The sequence below is a fragment of the Salmo trutta genome, chromosome 24 (genome assembly GCF_901001165.1).
Source record: "Salmo trutta chromosome 24, fSalTru1.1, whole genome shotgun sequence".
NCBI classification, from domain to species: Eukaryota; Metazoa; Chordata; class Actinopteri; order Salmoniformes; family Salmonidae; genus Salmo; species Salmo trutta.
The window spans coordinates 39,694,047-39,718,155 of record NC_042980.1 but is presented as its reverse complement, the minus strand read 5'-3'; the positions used below and the strand labels follow the sequence as shown (position 1 = coordinate 39,718,155).

General features: G+C 42.1%; 1 protein-coding gene across 5 annotated transcripts in view; it reads right to left on the bottom strand.

Annotated features, from left to right (window-relative positions):
• Positions 1–24,032, bottom strand: part of LOC115161295 (DDB1- and CUL4-associated factor 6) — a 67,240-nt gene extending 43,208 nt beyond the window's left edge. For all 5 annotated transcript variants that reach the window (XM_029712153.1, XM_029712154.1, XM_029712155.1 and 2 more), the window contains exons 1-8: positions 23,027–24,032; positions 9,833–9,894; positions 5,935–6,027; positions 4,554–4,739; positions 4,265–4,378; positions 3,725–3,860; positions 2,681–2,892; positions 150–243 (exon numbers count right to left, since the gene is read on the bottom strand). In XM_029712153.1, the coding sequence (XP_029568013.1) occupies positions 150–243; positions 2,681–2,892; positions 3,725–3,860; positions 4,265–4,378; positions 4,554–4,739; positions 5,935–6,027; positions 9,833–9,894; positions 23,027–23,114 (985 nt within the window). In that variant the 5' untranslated portion in view covers positions 23,115–24,032. The remainder of the gene's footprint in view (positions 1–149; positions 244–2,680; positions 2,893–3,724; positions 3,861–4,264; positions 4,379–4,553; positions 4,740–5,934; positions 6,028–9,832; positions 9,895–23,026) is intronic.
• Between the last annotated feature and the right edge of the window lie 77 nt (positions 24,033–24,109).

Here is a 24,109-nt window from a genome sequence, read left to right as displayed (position 1 = left end):
GAGAGAAAGCGTGAGAGAGAGTTATTGTTTGTTTTTTTACCAATAAAAACTAATGGAATTGAAATTTGGAAGGAGAGGGAGAGACAGGAGGCAATAGAGAAGGGAATAAGAGAGAAAATGTGTGTGTGTGAGATTCTGTGTACTCTTACCATCCCGCTCTCTCTCGCTCTCAGGACGAGCTCGTGGACCGGTGTCAGACCAGTCACCTCGTAAACGAAGACGCTTCACTGGGGGTTGCCGCAGCTGTGGACACACACACAAAACATAAAAAAAACAGTCTGTCAAGTCTAAGCACAGTTAAAAATAGCATGCAAAACATGGCACAGTCCCTGTCCTATTTAGTACCCCCCCACACACTCCTCTCTCTGCACTACAGTCCCTGTTACTGTCCTATTTAGTACACACACACACCTCTCTCTGCACTACACACTTTCCTCTGGCTGTCTCCAACACACAAGACAACAGGCTTAGAGCCAGAGAACTGGTCACCCAACACAGTTGCCTCTGCTCCTCCCCTGGGCACAGAACAAGAGGGGGACAGCCAGCTTCAGTGGAGAGAGATTTAGAACGTGGAGGAGAATGAGAAGAAATTCCACTGAGACCATAGATAGAGAATGACAACTGCATAGAGAGAGAGAGACAGAGGTGGGGCAGCTAAGGAGAGAGAGAACAACAAAGGTGAGATGGTGAGAGGGCTGAAGGGGGGAGAAAGCGAACCCGAGCCCAAGTAGGGTCGCAGGGGTAACAAGATGATGGGTAAAGGAGGAAGAGAAAGGGGTGAGAGCGATGGAGGGCCCAGAAGAGAGAGAGAAAGAGGAGAGGCAGATTCCTTGGCAGGCCCTACAGTCCCCGTCCTGGTCTATTTTGGTGGGGTGGTTGGCGGAATATTGCCTGCGCCAGGCACTGTATTTGGAAAGGCATGTGGGAGCAGAGCTGGGTGAAACCAGACACAGCTGAACACACTATCCGACCGTGATCCAGCACATTTCTTACACCCCCCCACACCTTCCTCTCTGCTAGCATTTAGTGTGCCCCCCCCCTCCCTTTGCCCTCACCCCCCTTCTCTCCATTAAATTGAATTATCCCGCTCAAACTTTCTTCCTCCTCTTCCTCTCTCCTCCCCCTGACCTCTCAGGGTCATTGGGTCGTCTCAGTGCACCACCAGCAGCCACAACACAACACATTAACAGGAGATGCCCTGAGAGCACTTCCACCACACAACACATTAACAGGAGATGCCCTGAGAGCACTTCCACCACACAACACATTAACAGGAGATGCCCTGAGAGCACTTCCACCACACAACACATTAACAGGAGATGCCCTGAGAGCACTTCCACCACACAACACATTAACAGGAGATGCCCTGAGAGCACTTCCACCACACAACACATTAACAGGAGATGCCCTGAGAGCACTTCCACCACACAACACATTAACAGGAGATGCCCTGAGAGCACTTCCACCATACAACACATTAACAGGAGATGCCCTGAGAGCACTTTCGTTGTGAGAGCTGCTCCACACAAAGCCAGCTCTGTCTGTTTACAATCAACATCCCCTTGGCTTGAGAGTGCAGGAGTAGCTTACATTAGGGACCTGCAGTATGTCTGTCTAGCCATGTGTTTGTTTCTGCTCCCAGCAAAGTCCCATATGGACAACAAACATGGTACCGTGATAAAATCCCACAATCACTCATGTAAATGGACCATTAATGTTCTTAATACAGAGAGTGTATGGGAAAAAAAAACACTGAAGTACATATACACCAATGACTGTATATGTGACATGGAAAAAGTCATTGCCCAGGTGACACCATTCATTCCTATGAAGACGCAATAGCTCACTTAAGCCAAATTAAGTCGGTTAAGAGGGCCTCTCATGGATACAACATGCGCAGTTTGAGCTCACAGAGATATCATTTGAGCTACTCCAGGAAGTGAAGTTGCAGGATAGATCAGTGCTGCCCCTTCTCATTGAGGAACTAATTTGAAGGCCAACCGGAATATTGCAGGCTGCCACTATCAACTAAATGATCCTTATAACTTATTGTGTGCGATAAATCGGTTCAAATACATACATCTGGTGTATTAGAAGCAATTATTAGTACCGTGATTGTCTTCGTAAACAATGTTTAATTTACGCCTAGATTGACCACGAAGACCGCCATTCACTATAATGGAGAGGTCCAGTTTTCTGCAAAAAATGCCTGAGTACCGCGGTTGGCCTTGAACTTCCGTGGCTTCAATGAGAGGGGGCAGTCATTCTCGCCTGGTATACACAGACTTTCACAGAGGGGCATACACAGTGCACACACACGTATCCTAGCCTGACTGTGTGCAGTAGTCTTTTCCCTGTGCTCCCCTGAGGCCTGTTCTCACTGCAGCACAGTGTGGATCTCTGTGACCAGCACTCACCCTGCCTGCCTGCCCTTTCATTGTACCGCATCACAGATGGTACCCAACAGTAACAGACTCAACCAGCTATACTCACCCCCGACACTGCAAGTATGCACAATAACAAGGATAATTTATGATATAGACACAACAGTGTGGTTATACAAGATAAATATTTTGTTTATGGACAACTGTCCAAACCAAATTTCTCAATTCCGTTTGCATACAGAAACACCTCATATTTAGCTCAAATCACAATGGCGGTGCCTCTGCCGCCCTCTCACCTCCTCCCTCCTCTCCTCGGACGGACCCTTCAGCTCTCGGGCCTGGTCATTATTGGGGTCAAACAGGTAGACGTAGTCTGAAGAGTAGCTGACCAACACCTCCTGTCCGTCCCCGCTGTAGCAGAGTGAAGTCACACGACACGACTTGTTGGACAGGTGGGCCGGAACGAAGCGCACACACATGCCCGTCGTTCCACGGCCCATGTAGTTACCTGGGGGGGGGTTTAGTGAGACAGTCAAAGGCAAGCAATAGGGAATGACATAGGGCAGTGTTGAGTGAGTAGTTGTAGTAAGTCATTAATAGCGTAACTCAAAATTCACTTGTTTGATCAAGTTGGCTCCAGACTCTGATCCAAGGTCAGTTTTGCATTTCTCTTCCCGAAGGGTTAAGGCTTTGGTAGGACGAACTGATCCTAGAATGTGTTTCTAAACACTTTAACAATAATGTGGATGCTACCATGATTACGGATAGTCCTGAATGAATCGTCAATAGTGATGAGTGAGAAAGTTCAAGACGCACAAAAATCCTACCCCCATGACATGCTAACCTCTCAACATTACAATAACAGGGGAGGTTAGCATTTCTGGGGGGGGATGATAACTATGCGTCTAACTTTCTCACTCAGCATTATTGACGCTACATTCAGGACTATCTATAATCATGGTAGCATCCACATTATATGTAGAAGCTTTTGAAAACAAATTCCATTTTACTTACAATAAAAGTGACTACAAAATGACACTACATTATTTACCATTCATTTCTATTGGGCACTACCTTTGTTCCCCTAAAATGTAGGGACTATGTACAACATTTCTAAACGTTCACCCGATATGGATGAAAATACCCTCAAATGAAAGCACTTTAACCTCAGTCATTGTATCATTTCAAATCCAAAGTGCTGGAGTACAGAGCCAAAACAAACAAAAAAATGTGGCAGTGTCCCAATACTTATAGAGCTCACTGTATCTACTGATGGAAATTCAGACAACAAAGACAGACAGACCGGGAGAGCTACATGAGAAGACAGAGAGGGTTGTTACCCGTAGCCCTGGTCCCCAGCATGCGTCTGTCATAGATGCGTACGGAGCTGTCGGAGCAGCCCACCGCTAGATAATAGGGCACCAGCGGACTGATGGAGATAGACGTCGCCGCCCGCCGACAGTTGATCAGGATGTCCTGGTGAGAAGAAGAGACAGTAAACAACACCACCACCACCGTGGGCTAAAAATCTGGAAAACTGGAAAAAGGTGTGATATGATTTAAAAACAATATAAAATAAGCAGATTTTTTATTTTTATTTAACCAGGCAAGTCAGTTAAGAACAAATTCTTATTTACAATGACGGCCTACCCCGGCCAAACCCAGACGACGCTGGGCCAATTGTGCGCCGCCCTATGGGACTCCCAATCACAGACTGTTGTGATACAGAATATGCCGACATTAAAACACAGGTCAAATAATAGATAAAAAGTAAGAGAAAAGTCTTGATTGTTGTTCTTTGTTTGATGGTTTTATGTTCAAAAGCAATACAAATTTAGATTTAGAAAAATAAACATTGATTTATTTCCCTCCTTCCTTACATCTTTGCAGTCCTCTTTAGTACAGCTGGTCTTTGTGCGCAGGTCAAACCAGCGCACGGTGCCGTCCTCCCCACACGACAGGAACGTATAGGGGTCGTTGGGTACCGTCATAATCTAAAAGGAGAACAGGAGGAGGAGAGTGCAGCAAGAGAGGAAGGGAAAGAAGGAGGTGACAGAGGACAGGAGAAGGAAATGAAAAAGGGAGGGAGAAGGTGAAAAAGGAAAATGTGAAGAAATCAGGCACACAAATCTGGTACAAACAAGTTGAGAAACCTCTTGTGTACAGTACCTCGTAGGCTGTTCCGTAGTGGCAGGTGAACTGGCACTGCCTGTTGATGTCGGGGCTCTTCTCTGTGTGGGTGTAGTAGATGATACCATCCCCAGAGCACGAGATGATCTGCTGGTCACTGGTCTGAGGCATGAACTTAGCACTGAAGATGTTCGCCCGGTGACCCGACCGTATGGTTGCCTTAACCTGAGGAGAGTTCCAGAGAGTAGTGTGTGTAGCGAGTTGCAGTGGTGTGTATGATTGTGTTCGGTTCTATAGGTGTGTCTCCATCTCTTGGTATCCTCTTCATCTAAATTGAAGACTCCTGGGATGAGTTGCTCCCTCTTCTGACTAAAAGGGAAACCTTGGTTCTACTCTCCCATGTCAACTCAAATCACCAAAAAACATTCTGGTCAGTTGAACTGTGTCCAACTTTTTTTACCAGGTAAGTTGACAGAACATTCTCATTTACGGCAACGACCTGGGGAATAGTTACAGGGGAGAGGAGATCAATGAGCCAATTAGAAGCTGGGGATGATGAGGTGGCTGTGATGGTATGAGGGCCAGATTAGGAATTTAGCCAAGACACCAGGGTTAACACCCCTACTCTTACGATGTGCCATGGGATCTTTACTGACCACATAGAGTCAGGAGACCTGTTTAACGTCCCATCCGAAAGACTGCACCCTACAGAGGGCAATGTCCCCAATCACTGCCCTGAAATAGTGTCTCCTGCTAGCCCTCCAGCACCACTTACAGCAGCATCTGGTCTTCCATCTAGGACCAACCCTGCTTAGCTTCAGAGGCAAGCCAGCAGTGGGATGCAGGGTGGTGCTGCTGACTGAGATGCTTATCAAATGTAAATGATTGGACAAGATTGTAAAATAGAAGAGGGTATACATGATGCATAGCTGGGCACTGAAAAAAATCCTACAAGAATCCAATGCACCCAATTGACCAAGGTCATGTTCCACTTCAACACAAGAGACCTGAGAGGTTGGATCGGCAATTGTTCATTTTCAGAATCTCTCAACAGCCAATTTCTTTGACTGTTGATTAAGCTGATGGGAGGTTTATAGATCTACTCACTGTCAGTTTTTTTTCTCTGTCCGTCTTTATCGGCGATAAAGATCTTTCAGTAGGTAAGTTCTCCTCCATATAATGAGCACTATCTACACATCCAATCCATTATAATTTCACCCCAGGTCGACCATGTAACTGTATAATAAAAACAGGATGTTGGTGATGTAAGGTCATATGTTTGAATGAATAATCTGTTTTCTGTTTCCAACCTAACCTGCACACTTTTTTTTCATCTATTTTTTTTTTACCTGCACTGTTTTATTATCACATCTTTTTTAACTAAAATTATTTTTTAACTAAAATCTGACTGACACCTTACCTTTCTGTTGTATGGGTTTGTGATGACCAGGTTGGTATCGTCCGACCCTGACAAGATGTACTCCCCGGTATCGTTCCAGGATATTGTATTGACCTGATTGGGACAAAATACAGTGTGAGTTCACTCTTGGCCTCAGCACATAATAATAATAAAAACAGCTTTTTGTCTAGAACTGTGGAATTCGGCAGGGTAGCCTAGTGGTTAGAGCGTTGGGCTAGTAACCGAAAGGTTGCAAGTTCGAATCCCCGAGCTGACAAGGTACAAATCTGTCGTTCTGCCCCTGAACAAGGCAGTTAACCCACTGTTCCTAGGCCGTCATTGAAAATAAGAATTTGTTCTTAACTGACTTGCCTAGTTCGATTCCCACGGGGGACCAGTACGGAGAAGAAAAAAAAATGTATGCATTCACTACTGTAAGTCGCTCTGGATAAGAGCGTCTGCTAAATGACTAAAATGTAAAAATGTAATTCCTAACCCAATCTAAGGCGTCACCGTCCCTCGGTCAAATAGAAACCAGGTGAAAGTTCACCAAATGAGAAAAACTATTCTGAACAAAAACATAAAATGCAACATTTAAAGTGTTGGTCCCATGTTTCATGGGCTGAAATAAAAGATCCCAGAAATGTTCCATATGCACAAAAAGCTTATTTCGTGCAGATTTTTGCACAAATTTGTTTATATCCCTGTTAGTGAGCATTTCTCCTTTGCCAAGATAATCCACCCACCTGACAGGTGTGGCATACCAAGAAGCTGATTAAACAGCTTGATCAAGGGGACAAAAGGCCACTTTAAAATGTGAAGTTTTGTCAAACAACACAATGCCACCGATGTCTCAAGTTGAGGGAGTGTGCAGGAATGTCCCCCAGAGCTGTTGCCAGAGAATTTAATGTTAATTTCTCTACCTTAAGCCGCCTCCAACGTCGTTTTAGAGAATTTGGCAGTACGTCCAAACTTTCCTCACAACCGCAGACGGCGTGTAACCACGCCAGCCCAGGACCTCCACATCCGGCTTCTTCACCTGCGGGATCATCTGAAACCAGCCACCCGGACAGCTGATGAAACTGTGGGTTTGCACAACCGAAGAATTTCTCCACAAACTGTCAGAAACCTCAGGGAAGCTCATCTGCGTGCTCGTCGTCCTCAACAGGGTCTTGACCTGGATCAACGTGTACGACAGCGTGTTCCAGTTCCCGCCAATATCCAGCAACTTCGCACAAGCATTGAAGAGGTGTAGGAAAACATTCCACAGTCCACAATCAACAGCTCTACGTGAAGGAGATGTGACGCGCTGCATGAAGCAAATGGTAGTCACACCAGATAGTGACTGGTTTTCTGATCCACGCCCCTACTTTTTTTAAGGTATCTGTGACCAGTCATGTGCAATCCATACATTAGGGTCTAGTGAATTGATTTAAATTGACTGATGTCCCTATATGAACTGTAACTCAGAAAAATCTTTGAAATTGTTGCATGTTGCGTTTATATTTTTGTTTAGTGTATAATGGAACATTCTATATCTGCAACACAGGGCACACATTTCGTGCCTTCTCTAGGCGCTGTGTCTTCGCGACCGTAGATCAAAGATCAATAATTCATTAAGTTCCCCAGCAGAGTTTAATACACTCTCCTCCCTCTATTTCTAGGGCGAGTCCCATCAGTGTGCAACAAGGTTGGTCACACAATCCCTCTTCATTGCCAAACCCAACTGGACCCCTCCTCCCCCTCCACAAAGTGTCTTTCTGGGTGATATAATCTCCATTTGATCCCCGGTCATGATTTACTGTCCTTCCCTTGTCGAGCAGCTTTAATAAACACTGTAAATGTTATTGCATTTTTCACAGAACGGCTGTCATTTCAGAGAAACTGCTCGCATCACTGTCTGAGAAAATACATTAGCTTAATAAGAGTGGTCTGTTACATGCTAAAAGAACACACGTGCTGTAATTAGAGATATGCTGGATGGTTTATATTAGAAATAGACAGACAGACACAAAAGGGGAGGTCACTAAATGTGGGGCATGATGTCATGCATGGGAAACAAATTATAGGTTACTGATAAAGAACGCTGAAGTCTCTCCCAAGGGGGTAAGAAGACAGAGTGCATGTTTTCCTGTAGTCACCACTCTGCTATCACTGTGTTTCAGTAGTTGCCAGGACAACACAGGCATGCTAGGAAAGGCTACACTGCTGTTCACCTGTATCCCCTTAGAAAAGGACAACATTTCATGTTTCACAAAAGTATTGTAAAAATGTAGGCCTAGATTGTGTAATAAATATGCTATACACTGAAAAAACCTGTCGCGTTAATATCATTGGTAGTATCATATTTTTATCTTGCATATTCAATTTCTTCAGGCTTAGCATTGTGGTAAGTGGAGGTTGTTGCTAACATGAAACTGAGGAGATCATTATCACTATGACCACAACCACCATCTTTTCTGTTCAAGCAGACTGTAGCTTGACCCGAATACTGACCTATCCCATCACCTGCTGCACTCATTCAGCCCGTTGTGTTGTATACTGATCCTACTTGATAGAACTCTTTAGGAATACTGTGTGTCTGTGTCTAAGTCAGAGTCCTTATGCCACCCAGACCACTCAGTGTGCCCCTGGCTGACCAGGTCCCCCCCCCCCCTCCCCACCCTCAACTCAACCTGGCCCTTCAGAGTCAGACTAGTCTCATTCTGAATAAGTCTGAAACAAAACTCTACAGTAGCTTTTTCCCTTAGCCCCAAGCCCCTGGACTTGTGATGCAGATCTATAGAAAGTGGATAGAAGTGCGCAGCAAGATGTCACAAGCTTCCCCTAAATCTTTAGAAATTCAGGTCTGAATATGCCTACAGCAAGGAGTAGGAACAAGGGGAAAGGTGCTGTTTAAGAACTGGGTCTTTTAGTGAAGTGTAATAACAGCCTAAATGACAATACATGATGTATTACGCTACTACTTTGATCCAGTACTGTACAGTAATGTTATCTACAGAGTAGATCAAGCCTAGATGTAATCTCTTCCAACATCTCCTGCAATAGAGGTCATGCTGGGATTTGGGGAACTGAAAAGTAATGGCCACCAGCATTAACGCAACATCATGTCACTCGTAATAGCCTAATAGGCATTGTGAGTCAGAATGGCACTAGTAACACATGTTGGAGGGCAATTCTTCCTCGATCACTTCCTATTTATGGAAGACAGGGGTTGACAACTCAAGTGGCTTCAGGTATCCAAGATGAGACAGACAGGTCCTCACGGAGACAGAGAGTGGATGGTGATTCAGTAAGCGGATAGACGTAAAAAAATTAAATGGCTTCCTTACGTCTCCTTTGCATCCTTCATATGCACTGATAAGGACTTGGTAGGTGGGAGCGATGACAAACTCTTCCAAGCTACTGGTCTCAGAGAATACGCAATTTGACAGAACTCACTCGGACGATTATCTGAATGTAGCCTACAAGCAGGGAATCTGGCAGGAAGTTGTACGAGGGGATTCCATACGGAAGACATTTTGTTTGTACTATAAAGAAGTTTTGTTAATCATTTATCGTTTCTCTCTTTATTTTCCTCCAACCAACTGAACAGACAGGACGAGAAGGACAGAATCCTTGACCCAAACCAGCATCAGGCAGTTTAAAGTTGTTGTGCAGTGGTAGAAGGAGTGACTGGCAGGGTGTGACAGTCTGACAGGGCGTTTGACTGGCTGTATGGCTGCCTCAGGTTTCAGAGTATGAGCAGTCTGGCCAGAGCTCAACACTCACACTGAGCTCTGCTTTCTGTCTGTCTGACACAGGGTTTCACACACTGACTGATCGAGTGGGAAGGGTGACGTGCTCTAAAGATGCAAGGATGGAGAGTTATGTGCACAATGTACACCCCAGCCACACACGGTGGGTAACGCATACTCACACAGCCATCGTGAACATTGAGTGTCGCTTCGAGTTTCAGCCGCTGGACAAATTCTCTTCTCCCTGTGCAGAAACAGAAGAAATACCTTATTAGCAAGTCACAAATTGTTACCACGATATGTTACTTAAATACATCATTAGACTACTTCAGTCAGCATTCAAACTTATTGATGAAATTCAAGTCAACAACAAGGGCATCATCAACATGGGTAAATTACATAGAAATGGCCAAACATACCATGGAGTTCCTATTAAATTGATAGAGGGGTTATGTCATTAACCCTCAAAGTTCAGTAATGAGGCAAAAATGGCAGCCATCTTGGTCAGGGAGAAATGCAAAACCAGTCTAATTGGAATGAATGGCAGTAAAAGGCATAAGTAATGCATTTCCTGCTTTTACTTATGCAGGAAACAAAGTAGGGCATGTGATGTATCAGCAATTGTGTAATGGAACTATAGTCAACCTAAAATATTGACATATAATACAGTTTATACAGGTTTTATATCAATTCTGTATAGCCTGTAAAATATATGTAAACGGACCATAAATGACTCAAATTGTGTTTTCTTGTAAAGCTGTGAGTGCTATTATATGATACAATATCAGTACTTATTGCATTTACAACTTGTCTTAGTCCTATCAGGTGATTTGAGCCAGTGTATGGCTGTGGAATGGTGGCAGTTAATTTGAAAAATATATGGAATCATTACTCTAAAACTGGCTGCCTAGCTAGCTAACACACAGTGCAGATAAATTCTTCACATTCATTGTTTTACACCACTATCTTATCACAACATAAGCAGGCAAACCATGGTTGGCAAACTCCCTGACCAACATGGCTGACCTTTGGACCATCATAAGGAAGGTTAATTCCCATTCTAGTATTCTGGTTCCTAATTATATGGGCAATACCCTGGAGCAGAAGTTATGAAACCATTTATACGGGTCTATTTTGTTTTGCAATAGTTTGTTTTCCTGCCTCTGATCTTAGTATTTAAAAGAGGGAGTAGGGAAAGAACTAAAACGTTACGTTAGAATCGTTGTAGTCAATCTTTCCATAGCTTATAATGTATTACTCATCTTAAGGAAGCATCCCTTGCATCTGCTGTCACCGTCACAGGGATAGGGGATCAAATGAGCAGGCTGCCTACACTGACTATCCTGTCGTCAAATAGACTGTCATTAAAAAAGGTTTGGCAGTAGGCTATTTTATGAGTAAACTTGCTCCCAAACCTACAATGTATTAGGCTAGGCTAGCTCCAGGTTCTAAAATACATCACCTTACCTTAAAGTATTAAACTTGCTTTAGAATTGTATGAAGAAAAAAAAAAAAAACATTGGGAGAGAATTCATGCCATTTGACCCTGTCAGGTAAAGAGATGACAGTCTAGAATCTAATAAGCATTCCAGGTGTACTGAATGAATGTAGAGGGCATGGAAGTGAAGGCCTTAGTTCCATCATCCACTATGACAGACTACTGTGCATTGAAAGTGCAAGGCCATTGTGAAAAGGCAAAGTAGACAGTCATTAACACTATGGCCTGCCTCTGTAACCTAGTGTGCCTTGGTGCCGGTCCTGAAATTCTAATGGTAATGAAATTACGCTGAATGCCAAACAAAAAAACACATGGATTTCATTTTTTTAAACCATACAACTCTATGCACAATGATTATTTGGAACAATTTACACAGTATAATAATAAAAGATATGAAACATTTACTGGAAAAACTGTGCAGATGCAAAGTTTGGTAACAGAATTACGGTAAAATCTCCCTCATTTTACCAAATGTTGTATCTGCAAAGTTCTTCCTGTAAATATATGTTTTTATAAATATTCTGTGGAAATTGTTAAGTGCATATAGTTGTATCATTTGTTACACTTTGAAATCAATGGTTTTTGTTTGGTATACATTTTCAAGTGAAAAATCTGGAGTCTCAACGTAATTCCGTTATAATGGAATTGCCCTCATATAAACAATGACACTACGTGTATGGGGCCGCCTGGCCAGATTAAATTGGACTGTCCCATTCAATAAGAGAGAGACAGGGGTAAATAAATAGGTAAGATGATAAATAAATAAACAAACAAAACAAGCCAATGCTCTGTAATCGTATTGAAGTCTGAGCTCCAAGTTAGTAAGTGCATTCAAGGCACAATATCAGCTTTTGTTCTACAGCTGGGTTCTAGTGCATTGCTGTTCAAATCAAAACAAAGTGCCTGACTATATGAATATTCCAGGTTGCCATACACACCCACACCCCTCTAACATATTCTTTTCACAGCCAATCCATTTTGAGAGTGTTGAGGAATAGATTCAATCAACAGAGCTCTTCCCGGGTCAGTGATGTCCTCAAAAACAAGCCTGAAAGCTTGCCATTCGACTGAAACACTTTCTGGAAGTAACAGCTTCGGCCACAACAATATAATGCTTTTTCAACATTGGAGAAGTGGAATATTGAAGACCTGAGAAGACAGCTCAAAACAGCTATTCAACAAAATAGGCAGAGATGTCTCCATTGTATCTATATTCCCTCCTTTGTCTTTCAACCTCCCGATATTTAAAGTCAAACATCCAAAAAGAGCAAGACAACAGCCCAAAATGTCACTTCCCCCTCATTAATTTGCTGATAGGTCATGAGAAAGTAACATGATGATTATTGAATTAGCATATTTAGCTGAAACCATGTAATTTGATCTCACTAAATCTCATGGGTGAAGAAGACTGTGCAAAATAGCCTTAAATGTTCTATGATTAGGCCCAACTCTCCCTTGAAGTATATTTCTGGCCTTTGCTGAGATTTATATTCCACAAATGGAATACTAGCCCCCCTTCCACAGTGCTAAACTTAGCCTCTTAGTGGTGTGATTACATGCTAGGGTCTCTCTGGTCATTTGACAATGACAGCTCTACCAACACACCCAGCCTAGTCAAGATAAATGTAGCGCTAAGCTAAATGCAGTGCTAGGCCAATCCATAAACCACCTGCCCCACACCTGGGCCTGCTAAATCCTCACTCAAACGCAACTCAATACAAATCACAGTTAGGTTAACTTGGCCACAGATAGAAAAGGCTAATTAGGCATACCAGTAGCCCCAGATAGCATGCATGGCATATAGCCTATAGCAGGGCTATTCAACGTCTGTCCTGGAGGGTAAAAACACTTCTGGTTTTCATCCTCTCCTTCTAAATCAGTGACTGATTCAGACCTCGGACACCAGGTGAGCGCAATTAACTACAAGGTAGCTTCCCACCTGGCGTTTCCTCTCGCGTGAGCGTGCTTTTCCCACATGCGCTAACGGTTCCTCCATAGTATCTGGCATGCTCATGCAAGAGACGGAACAGCTGGCTCTGGTCTACTAATGTCCCCTCCCGCTCGGCCCACCCACTGCGACCAGAAAAAGACTGCCAGTAAGAAGTCTTGCCCTGGGAAACTCCTCCGCAGGGCAGGGGCAAAAAGTAGACTAGGTTGGTCCCAGCCCGATCAGAAAAAATTAGGGAGTGGAATGTCTCACTTTCTCTACCGTCTCTGCTTAAACCACTGGTGTGGATGGAGATGTCTGCTAATATTTGCATCCTATCAGTAACTGAGACTGTCTGGGACTGTTTGAAGATGGCTGATATCCTGAATGGCCTGGTCAGCACTTAGTGTCTGTCATTTCCATTATGTTTATGAGAGCAGAGGCATCTTTGAGTCAATATCACAAAAGATACAATGAACATAGCTTTGTTGCTACGCACTGCGCGGTGGTTGATACTGTAGCTTTTCAAGCATGTTGTAGGCCTAATTGTTATTTATCTTTGGGGAACAGAGGATTTGAAACCTGCAGAAGATCACACCTCTAGATGTCTCTTAAAGCAACTTCCTCACTATTGACTCAGAGAGATCAGATTCGTCATAAAGCTTAACATACTAGATCAGCCTAAAAGCTATGCCTCAATAGGAAATGTCAACATAACCAAATCTGCAGGCATTAGTAATTGGAAGGAGGCAGTGCACTCCTCAGTCCTCACAGGGACAACTCCCTGATTCAACATGTCAGTCAGCCTAGTAGAGCTTGGTACGTGTTTTTATAGCAATCAAATACCAAGGATCATATGCATAGTATTTCATAATCCTCTTGAAGGGTGAATAACAAAATGTCAGAAAGATTCTATGGAGCTTGATTACTATTTTCCACCAGCAAGTGTGACATCACACAATGAAACGCAACAAAAGAACACAGTGGGCATACTTCAAATCCATGTTAGCTGAGGGCAACAACAGACGGGAGGGGGAAAAAAAATCACATAGCCTACCATAAGCACAGAACATTGAAAACATTGAATTCGATTTTCTATTGAGAAAATAGCCTTGGCATATAAAAACAATGTCATGTTTAATCGCGGCATCATAGCTTTTTGTGAAGGAAAAAGTAAAAGCCTTGAGCAGTTTCAAGTCAGTGTCCTCTGAGTTAAGTGCACATAACCAGTACCCAAACTACCATAGAAACACCAGTGTAGTCCTGGCCCCCACACTTGGGATGCCAGTCAGTGTAATGGAGAGCCAACCCCAGGAAGAGTGGCGTGTAGAAGACAGCTGAAGGTTTGTAAAAAAAAATTTTTTAAAAACACTACGGAGCTGCAGGCAATGAAGAAATATCAGGAGGAAAGGGGATTAAGTAACCCAAATACATGTTGTCATTATAGTAACAGTGGACCGTTATGGTCATTTTGACTTTTATGATCCCATAACTGAACCGTAGCCTCTGTCATATCCCTACTGTTTACTCTTAAGATCATGTAGTCTGGTGTTCCATACTCATAGGACTCTGTTCCTTGCAGGCACTGCAGCTGTTGAAAGAGACCAGGTTATCTTCTCTAGACCAGTGGTTCCCAAAATGGGGTACTGCAGGGTAATAATATGTGTGTATGTATATCATTTATTTACTTATAAATAGATAGATGTGCTAGTAACAACAGATTCAACAAATTTGGCAAGGAGTTTGTGGAACAAGTTTAGAAGGTGCAATAAAATACAATGTAATATTACTTATTTACAATATTGGCTACCCTTAGATAGAACAGGGAGGCTCACAGGAATCCACTGTACTCCATTAATGATCCAGTTGTCAACTCAATACTTATTGTATTCCCACAAAAACATTTATAAACATAAATGCACTTTAATCGAAGCATTAAAAACAGCAAAAATTGTCCCTTCTGTCCCATGGCAAAATGTGTAAAATGACCTTGAACACTATTACATTTCTTCTCCGATACAAAGAGGGGGGCCTTTAAAATGTTATTTCCCAGGGCCCAAGACTTGGTAGTCCAGCCATGCGTTGCAGCAGTCATGTATAAACTCCTTGTATGCCATTCTGCACTGACACATTTTTATTCAGACATTTGGAACAAATAAATTATCAACACTTAAAACTATATAAATATAAAAATATATACAAAAATAAGACTCATAAATATCAAAAAGAATTAACAAAAGACAAATAGTAACAAATGTGTTGATTTGGCACTCGAGCACCAATACATTACCCATCCCCCAACACTGTCAACCAAGAGTCAAGACTAAACCAATTCACCTTGGTGGTGTGCAGACTGGTTTTATATTATTCTTAAAGAATTCGTACAAACCAGAAAACATTTCAACAATGTCTGTGAAACTATATATTCACAGTATTATGAATGAATTGTGATTTATTTGGTAGCATTTCGTAGTGTGACTGATTTCACTAATTGCATTAGTACTGTACAAAATTAGAGGTGCGCTATTTGATACAATCCCCCACTCCCCCTACCTCGGGCTTCCAGTGGGGAGACCTGAGGTCAACCTACCCCCACCCCCCTCCCCATCTCGTACTTCTGAGTGGGAGACCTTCCCAGACAGTAGCCTGCCTAGCTCACAAACTAGAATCAGGGCACCCACTCCGACAAGGTTAATTGACCCACAGTCCCACACGGTGACATGACATCATTGACGTGACGTGCAAATGAGCGATAGAAAGTAGATCGCGCAAATGTCACCGTTCCGATTTGTTTTGTGCGGGCGCCCGGTGCCGCCCCCGGCAAGATACCGCCCTGGGTGGCTGTCCATGTCGCCTATACCTAATTCCGTCACCAATACCATTTTTAATCGCACTCTAAAAGTCTGAGTTGTGTTCTGATTTTGAGGGGGTCCCTGATGAATTTGCTATCACAAAAGTGGTCTCCTGCCAGTACAATTCCCACTTAAGGAGATTCATTTCAGAGTCTCTCTGAGTTATATTTTGAGTAGCCCATTTGCCCCGAATCAATGGATTCTTTTCCAGTGTGTCAAAGAAAACAAACAGCATTGCCACAGCCAAAGCTGAACACTCAGCTTTGGCTGTGGGCTTTTCTTACGGAATCCTCCAATATGTGCTCATGTTGTGTCTCAATTAAATCGGTCACCCATGAAACGTAACTGAGATGAATGGAGAGCCGTGTCTGGGCGGAAGGAAGCAATGATGATGTTTGTGCTGTAGTTCTGTGATATCCAGCAGGGTGTCAAAGATTATGATCAATTATTCAATTCCTGGCCCTGTCCCACACACACACACAACCGCTCTACACACAGAGCAGAGAACTGGATGGGTAGGAGGGAGAGCTAATGTGTATGGGGTCCACTGCATGTGTTGAATGTTCTATCTGTATATATCAACACTAGACTGAGTGCTGCATTGTTGGTTAGGGGCTCGTAAGAAAGCATCATTGTAAGGTCTACACCTGTTATATTCGGCGCATGTGACTAATAACATTTGATTTGATACTGAGAAGGAAAAAAAATGAAAAAAAGGATGGGTTTGAAAATACACAAGACACCATTGGCCCCTATTTGTATTTATTATGGATCCCAATTAGCTTAGCTGCTGTATGGGGTCTTCCTCATTCATTAAGGATATGTAAGGGAATAACCCCCTGAAATGGACAAGAATGAATGGAATATTATTGGCACCGTACGAAACATATACACGATGTACAATACCACTCAATTGGACGCTGTTTCATTCAAAATATATTGCAAATGCCTTATGGCAAATGCCAAGTCTCACACAGCAAAAATCCAATAGATTGCAAGCGCGCTCAACCATAAATGTTCATATTGTAAATGCACATCAAGTCAAGACCCAAGGGTCAAATTTTGAAAATTTGAAAAAGAAAAAAATCAAAAACTTATCACCCCCTTAACCTGTTAGGGTATAGGGGGCAGTATTTTCACGGCTGGATAAAAAAATGTACCCGATTTAATCTGGTTACTAATCCTACCCAGTAACTACAATATGCACATACTTATTATATATGGATAGAAAACACCCTAAAGTTTCTAAAACTGTTTGAATGGTGTCTGTGAGTATAACAGAACTCATTTGGCAGGCAAAACCCTGAGACAGATTCTGACAGGAAGTGGATACCTGATGTGTTGAATTGACTTTAAGCCTATACCATTGAAAAACAAAGGGGGTGAGGAATGTTTTGGCACTTCCTATTGCTTCCACAAGATGTCCCCAGCCTTTACAAAGTGTTTTGAGTCTTCTACTCTGAGATCTGACTGAAGAAGAGCCTTGGAACGGCGATGGCCCATTAGACACCTTGCGCGCGAGTTGATGGTGGGTACTATTCCGAAACGTTTTAAAAGAGAACCCAATGGTCCGCCTTGAATTTTATTCATGTTCTGGTTAAAAAAGGCCCTAATGATTTATGCGATACAACGTTTGACATGTTTGAACGAACGTAAATATATTTTTTCCGTTCTTGAAGTGAAGTGAAGTCCGGCTGGCTTAGATCATGTGCTACAACACGGAGGTTTTTGGACATAAATGATGAGCTTTTTTGAACAAAACTACATTCGTTATGGACCTGGGATTCTTTGGAAGTGACATCTGATGAAGAGAATCAAAGGTAATGGATTATTTACATAGTATTTTCGATTTTAGATCTCTCCAACATGGCGGTTAGTCTGTATCGCAATGCGTATTTTTCTGGCGCAGTGCTCAGATTATTGCAAAGTGTGATTTCCCAGTAAGGTTAATTTTAAATCTGGCAAGTCCATTGCGTTCAAGAGATGTAAATCTATAATTCTTTGAATGACAATATAATATTTTACCAATGTTTTCTAATATTAATTAATTATTTTGTTGTCATGACTTGACTGCCGGTATTGGAGGGAAACGATTTCCTGAACATCAACGCCATAGTAAAACGCTGTTTTTAGATATAAATATGAACTTGATAGAACTAAAAATGCATGCATTGTCTAACATAATGTCCTAGGAGTGTCATCTGATGGAGATTGTAAAAGGTTAGTGCATAATTTTAGCTGATTTTATGGTTTTGGTGACGCCTGTCTTTGAATCGACAATGCATTACACACAGCTATTATCAATGTACTCTCCTAACATAACCTAACTTTATGCTTTCCCCGTAAAACCTTTTTGAAATCGGACAACGTGGTTAGATTAAGAAGATGTTTATCTTTCAAAGGCTGTAAGTTAGTTGTATGTTTGAGAAATTTGAATTTTGACATTTATTTGGTTTCAAATTTGCCGCTCTTGATAGGGTGCGCCACGGGTGGCACGCTAACGTCCCACATAGCCCCAAGAAGTTAAAGTTCTTTCTGGACCGTTTTTCAAAATTCTTTCGATTTTTCTGTCAATTATACATGTATAAGATCTGTATGAACATACTTGTCATATTTTATTGTCATAATTATTATTTTTTACTTGTCCATAGGGGCATATGTTTTGTCCATTTGCAATATGATTTCATAGGAAGTCAAAAGTCGAAGTCAAAAGTCAGTGAACCATTGCCAAATGCAATAAGAAATGTCCAAATGCAATATGAAAGTATTGAAAGTGCAAAATCAGGATGTTATGTCCATTTGCCATGTACGATCATAGGAAGTCAGTTTCCAAACCTAAAAGTCAGTGAACCATGTCCAAATGGCATTTACACTGCCCAAATGATAAATAGCACTATGTTAAGCCATGAATCAACCTAGATCGTTGTGTTGATTTCATCAAGTCCATTTGGTGATGTTTTTTCACTGTTGAATCTTATTGCAAATGTACTGTCCATTTGCAATATGTTTCAATGGGCATTTACCATCATGAATTTGACATGCTCAAAAATACTGCAGAAATGCAAAATTGACTGGCCCGATGAACTCGGGATGGCCGGGCAGTGATAGTGGTTCTTCTCCATCGCTCGATGGTGACATGAGAGAAGTGGGACTCTGTCGTTTTTTTACATTTTTTTTTTAAATGTCCAAAATGACCAGGGGCGCCCCCTACTGGATGGGCACGGGTGGGGGGGGGGTGCTCCCTACCCAACCGTGGACCCCTTGCACCCCCTAAAGGTATTAAAAACTATTTTAAAAATGTTCTCCTGGTAACCCGTTCTAATCACCAGGCGCACAGCTGTCCATTTGCAACATGTTTCAATGGGCATTTACCATCACAAAATTGACAGGCTCAGAAATACTGCAGGAATGCGAAATTGACTGGCCCGATAAACTCGGGATGGCTGGGCAGTGATTCTGGTTCCTCTCCATCGCTCGTTGGTGTTGATTTCAGAATGTCAATTTGGTGATGGTCTATCACTGTTTAAACATATTGCAAATGGACAAAAGTCAGCCAGCAAGTCACCGTCCATCAGTCAATTAGATATCATTCTGACACCAAACTGATACAAACTGACACCACACCCACTTTTTCCAACTTGCAAATCACCATACAGCTGACACACTTCAATCATTTTGACTTCAATTTGGGTTTTCCAAAATACTATCAGCTTGCACTGTGTCTTTGCTGATGAATGCCCTGATCTCTGGCCAGTCAATTACATTGTTGTTTTGTCTATTAATCGCTTCTAACGGATTTGAAAATGTTGCAATAACCATGAATTTAACCAAATGTTTGTTTATGAGGGACGTCCCATGTTTAACCTGGACACATAAATAGTAGGAATTTGCGCCGTCTTTAGCCATGACCACCACATGAGAGAGAAATTACACATTAACCTAAAAAATGTTGATGCATGCCAGCAAAGCCACTACCCAACACTAAACAATACATGAATTACACTATAACAGTGACAAACAGCACCCACAAACTGGTCGGGCCTACATAAAGATGTCCCAACAGCAGAGTCCCAACACTTTACCACTGCTACACCTGGCCATTAGCGGAGCCTGGTCTGCCAGCTAAACAATTCACTCAGCCTCATTTACTGCCTTTAAAAAAAACATAGCTGATATGGCTGACTTGCTTAAACAAATGTGGTTTCTACTGACAATTGAAATGTACAAATATGGCATAAGGGGACGACAAGCGGATAAGAGGGAATCCGTAATTTCGATTAAGACATTCATGAGCGAGCTAGGACGGACGGCGTAAATATAAATATTTCTTCAGCACTTTTAAAATGTACAACAGAATTCAGAACATGGGCCGTTCTTACAGTATTCTCCCTGTACAACAAATCAAAACTGTAGGATAAATAAAGGGGGCATATAAATCCGATAATGAAAGCTCTTACAGTATTCGATTATGACATTTCTTTAAAACAGGCTATAGGCTACATGTGCACCACCAAGTCAGAACAGTAGACTAAATGATGAGGGTGAGGCACATGGGCTACTAACAGCTTACTACAGAACATACACTTAGTATTACTTTCTTAGATACAATATACACATCTCCCTGGCATATTACCTAATTTATGCAAGACATTTTTGGATTCAGATTGTTGTGCAGGAAGGTGACGCGGCGGTCCTTCTTGAGCAAATTTTGTCATCAAACTTTCATCAAAGTCTGGCATTCTCTGGATTTATGGTGCTTTCAAGACAACTGGGAACTCAGGGGAAAAAAAACAGGGTTGAATCATGGCGTCAGTGATCTTCAGGTCAGAGCTCTAGAAAGAGGCCCGAGTTCCCGACTTCGAATTTCGAGTGTGATGACCGTTCAAAACGTATTTTCCCAGTCAGAGTTTTTTTTCCAGAGTTCCCAGTTGTCTTGAACGCACTGAAGTCTGAGATTTCCTAGTTGTTTTGAACGCGACAGAAGTCATGCTGAATTGACAACATGGCTATTGTTGAATGTGTATCCTTTTAAGCTTAGAAAAGAGACCCATAAACCCAGACTTGGACCACACACCCACTCCACTGAATATCAGGCTAGTGATTACTTGCAATACTTGCAGTTAGCCAATGATTCCTTCCAAAACAGCTCATTGTTGAATTTGTTGTGTAATGTTTATGTCCAATGGCCAATGAGCACAGATACATTTTATCTATAATTTCTCTTGATATGACAAGGATTGAAAAGTATTTGCCAGTAGATTGTCAGCTTGATTCATGATGATGACTGCTTGTCTAGCTTGTTAGCTAAGATTTTGAAAGTATGATGTTGACATGATCAGTCCAATCAAAGCAATGGTAGATAACGTGATTTGGCGTCAACTTATCTGTGGCCAGTGACCTTGAGCCTTCTTGGATGGGCACTTCCATTGTAACTCTATGGCAGCACCCAAGGGGCTTGAAATTTCAAGCTCTCCCCTAGATTTTGCGGTGACAGTGTCCCCATGAGTGGCTCCTAAGTCACTGCATCCCTACAGATCCATGCTGTTTCACAACCGGCCGTGATCGGGAGTCCCATAGGGCGGCGCACAACTGGTCCAGCATCGTTTGGGTTAGGCTGTCATTGTAAATAAGAATTTGTTCTTAACTGACTTGCCTGGTTAAATAAAAATAAAAAATCTGCTTATTTTATATTGTTTATAAATCATATCACACCTTTTTCCAGTTTTCCAGATTTTTAGCCCACGGTGGTGGTGGTGGTGGTGGTGGTGTGACAGAAATGAGTGACAGAATACTGAGTTAGGCTGAACACCTGCATTTTGGAACGGCCTTAAGAAATCAAAAAAGAGACCATGTGTGTATAAGGCTTTATTAACTCCATTATTATTATTTTACTACATTGTTTTACGACACGTATTAATGCCAACGACCCCACCAAACTTCCCTGCTAAAACCTACTGTAGGTCAGTCTGCGGCCTTTTCGTTGTCACAGCCTAAATGCCAATCACCAAACGAGGGGGACTAAACAAATATGGATTAAATCGACTTCAGTACATGCTGTCAAAAGTCTGCATTCTGCAATAGGGAGTAACAGCAAAATAATGTTGTTGACAAAATCTCTCCATTCAGCTCCTCTAATCTTAAGGGTTTTTTTTATTTAAAACGCGCATCCAATCACCTTGATTCATTACATAACTAGACCAATCATATGCTTCAATGTGCCGCGGTTCACAGTGCTGTTGCAAGACAGGCCAATAATAATAATAATAATAATAATATAGGTTCCGCTCGTGATGTTATTAAATTGCAAGTGTCGATGCTCCGATTTCTAAACAATTTGCAGCACAGTTAAAAGGTTAACGCATTGAATATACTGGATTAATTAGAAAAATAAAACCACTACTTTTCGATGTGTAAGATAAGATGTGTCGAGTGAGCGTGATAAAAGGCTCAAATGCGTGTCTCTAGGCTACTGCGTGAGATTTGGCAGCTCTACTAATTTCATTAGCAATTGGGCAAATTGCAATAATCAAAACTCCGGATGACTTGGCCTGAAACTCGTTCTCTATATTCTGCAGAAACAGTCTTAAAATAACCAGCCATTATTGTTGATTTTGTAAGGACAAAGGGTAGACTAGACAGCAGGTGCATATAGACATTTCCTCCAGCTACAACTTGTAACCTATGTGATGAAAGAATTGGTCAATCAAACACCAAAATCGGATATTTAAATTCACAAATGAAATGTAACCACAGTTATTTTAATAACCTCCACTTTCACCAAAGGGAACTGGCACAAATCAGCAATTGCGCTAGTTAGCTATAGCTACCTAAAAAGGCATTGCTAGCTTGCTGTGGCAAGAGGGGTATTGTTACAAAATAGCAAGCTGCCCACGCGGAAAGGCAAGCAATAATTGCAACGAAACAAAATCAACGCCACTGGTGTCTGAAGTGGGGAAACAAGTTCGCTGCATTGTTGTCAGCTTGTATTTCACATGTTAGTAATCTAATCGAAAACATAGCTAACTAACTGGTCGACGTTCACTGTAGCTGTCTGTGTGTGTTATTGCAAATTATTTTGGACACAGGCAGGAGCTCTTACCTAAGTAGTTGATCCTGACAGCATTCGGGTCATTATATCCAATGGAACGCTTGTTAACATCCCAAACCAGGTTACCAGAGCAGGACATAATGCTCGAACCTGCTTTTATTAAAAAATACCATTGAAATACAGTTGTAAACCCTGTCTTCTGACTATCGCCTTTTGATGTTGTTCTCTGCGTGACCGTTGCGACGTAGCTAGCTAATTAGAAGCCAACGTTAGCATGCGTGCTAAGCTATTATACAGCTATGTTTTATCGCCCCCCTCTTCATTTTGCAGCCTCTCTTCCGTCGCTTTAATTCCTCTGATGTTATTTTGGTGGCTCTACTTCTCTCTCTCTTGTTGTGTCTAACTCCCTGGTTGAAACAACGATGGTGTGCGGGGCTTTCTGTGCGTCCTATTTCTATGCTCGATAATATTAATCGAGACCGTCAACATTGCAGCAGTATGACGCAGCCCGAGTCGGTACAGTGGGATGATAGACAGAAACTGCTCTCCAATTGAAATCGCCGTTCACACTCTTGGTAGGTGATGTCATGGCGACGTCGCCTAGCTAAGCACATATATAGACCAAGGTTTAGTTGTAAACAACATATATGGTAAAACGGTCGTCTCTCGCCGAACTGCGCATGTACAAGCCGTCAATTCAATGGCACTCATTTCATATAAAATTGTTTTTGACAAATTTAAAATGTGTCAGTTTGTCACTATCACGAGGTTGGAGTAATACCATGTTTAATTACTGAAGACATCGGCTCGAATCTAGGTTTTGCCTTTCGATTTCGAGTAAATTAACAACTATGGAATATTTTTCACTTCTCCAACCCCAAACCTCGACCTGGTTTTTCCGGTCTGTTTCACAAGCGTTCCCGGAAGTCTCGCGATGTTGAGTCTCTGGGTTTAGAAATTCCAGTCTCTCTAACAATTAATTGAAAATCCAGTTGAGGCTATTACATATGATATAGTTATAATTGCGCGATGCTATAGTAAAGTGGCATCATATTAATACTGGATTATGTAGACAGATGAACAAACGGTAGAGTCTGGTAGAACGTGCCGCTCGTCTCTGGTACACCAATCATG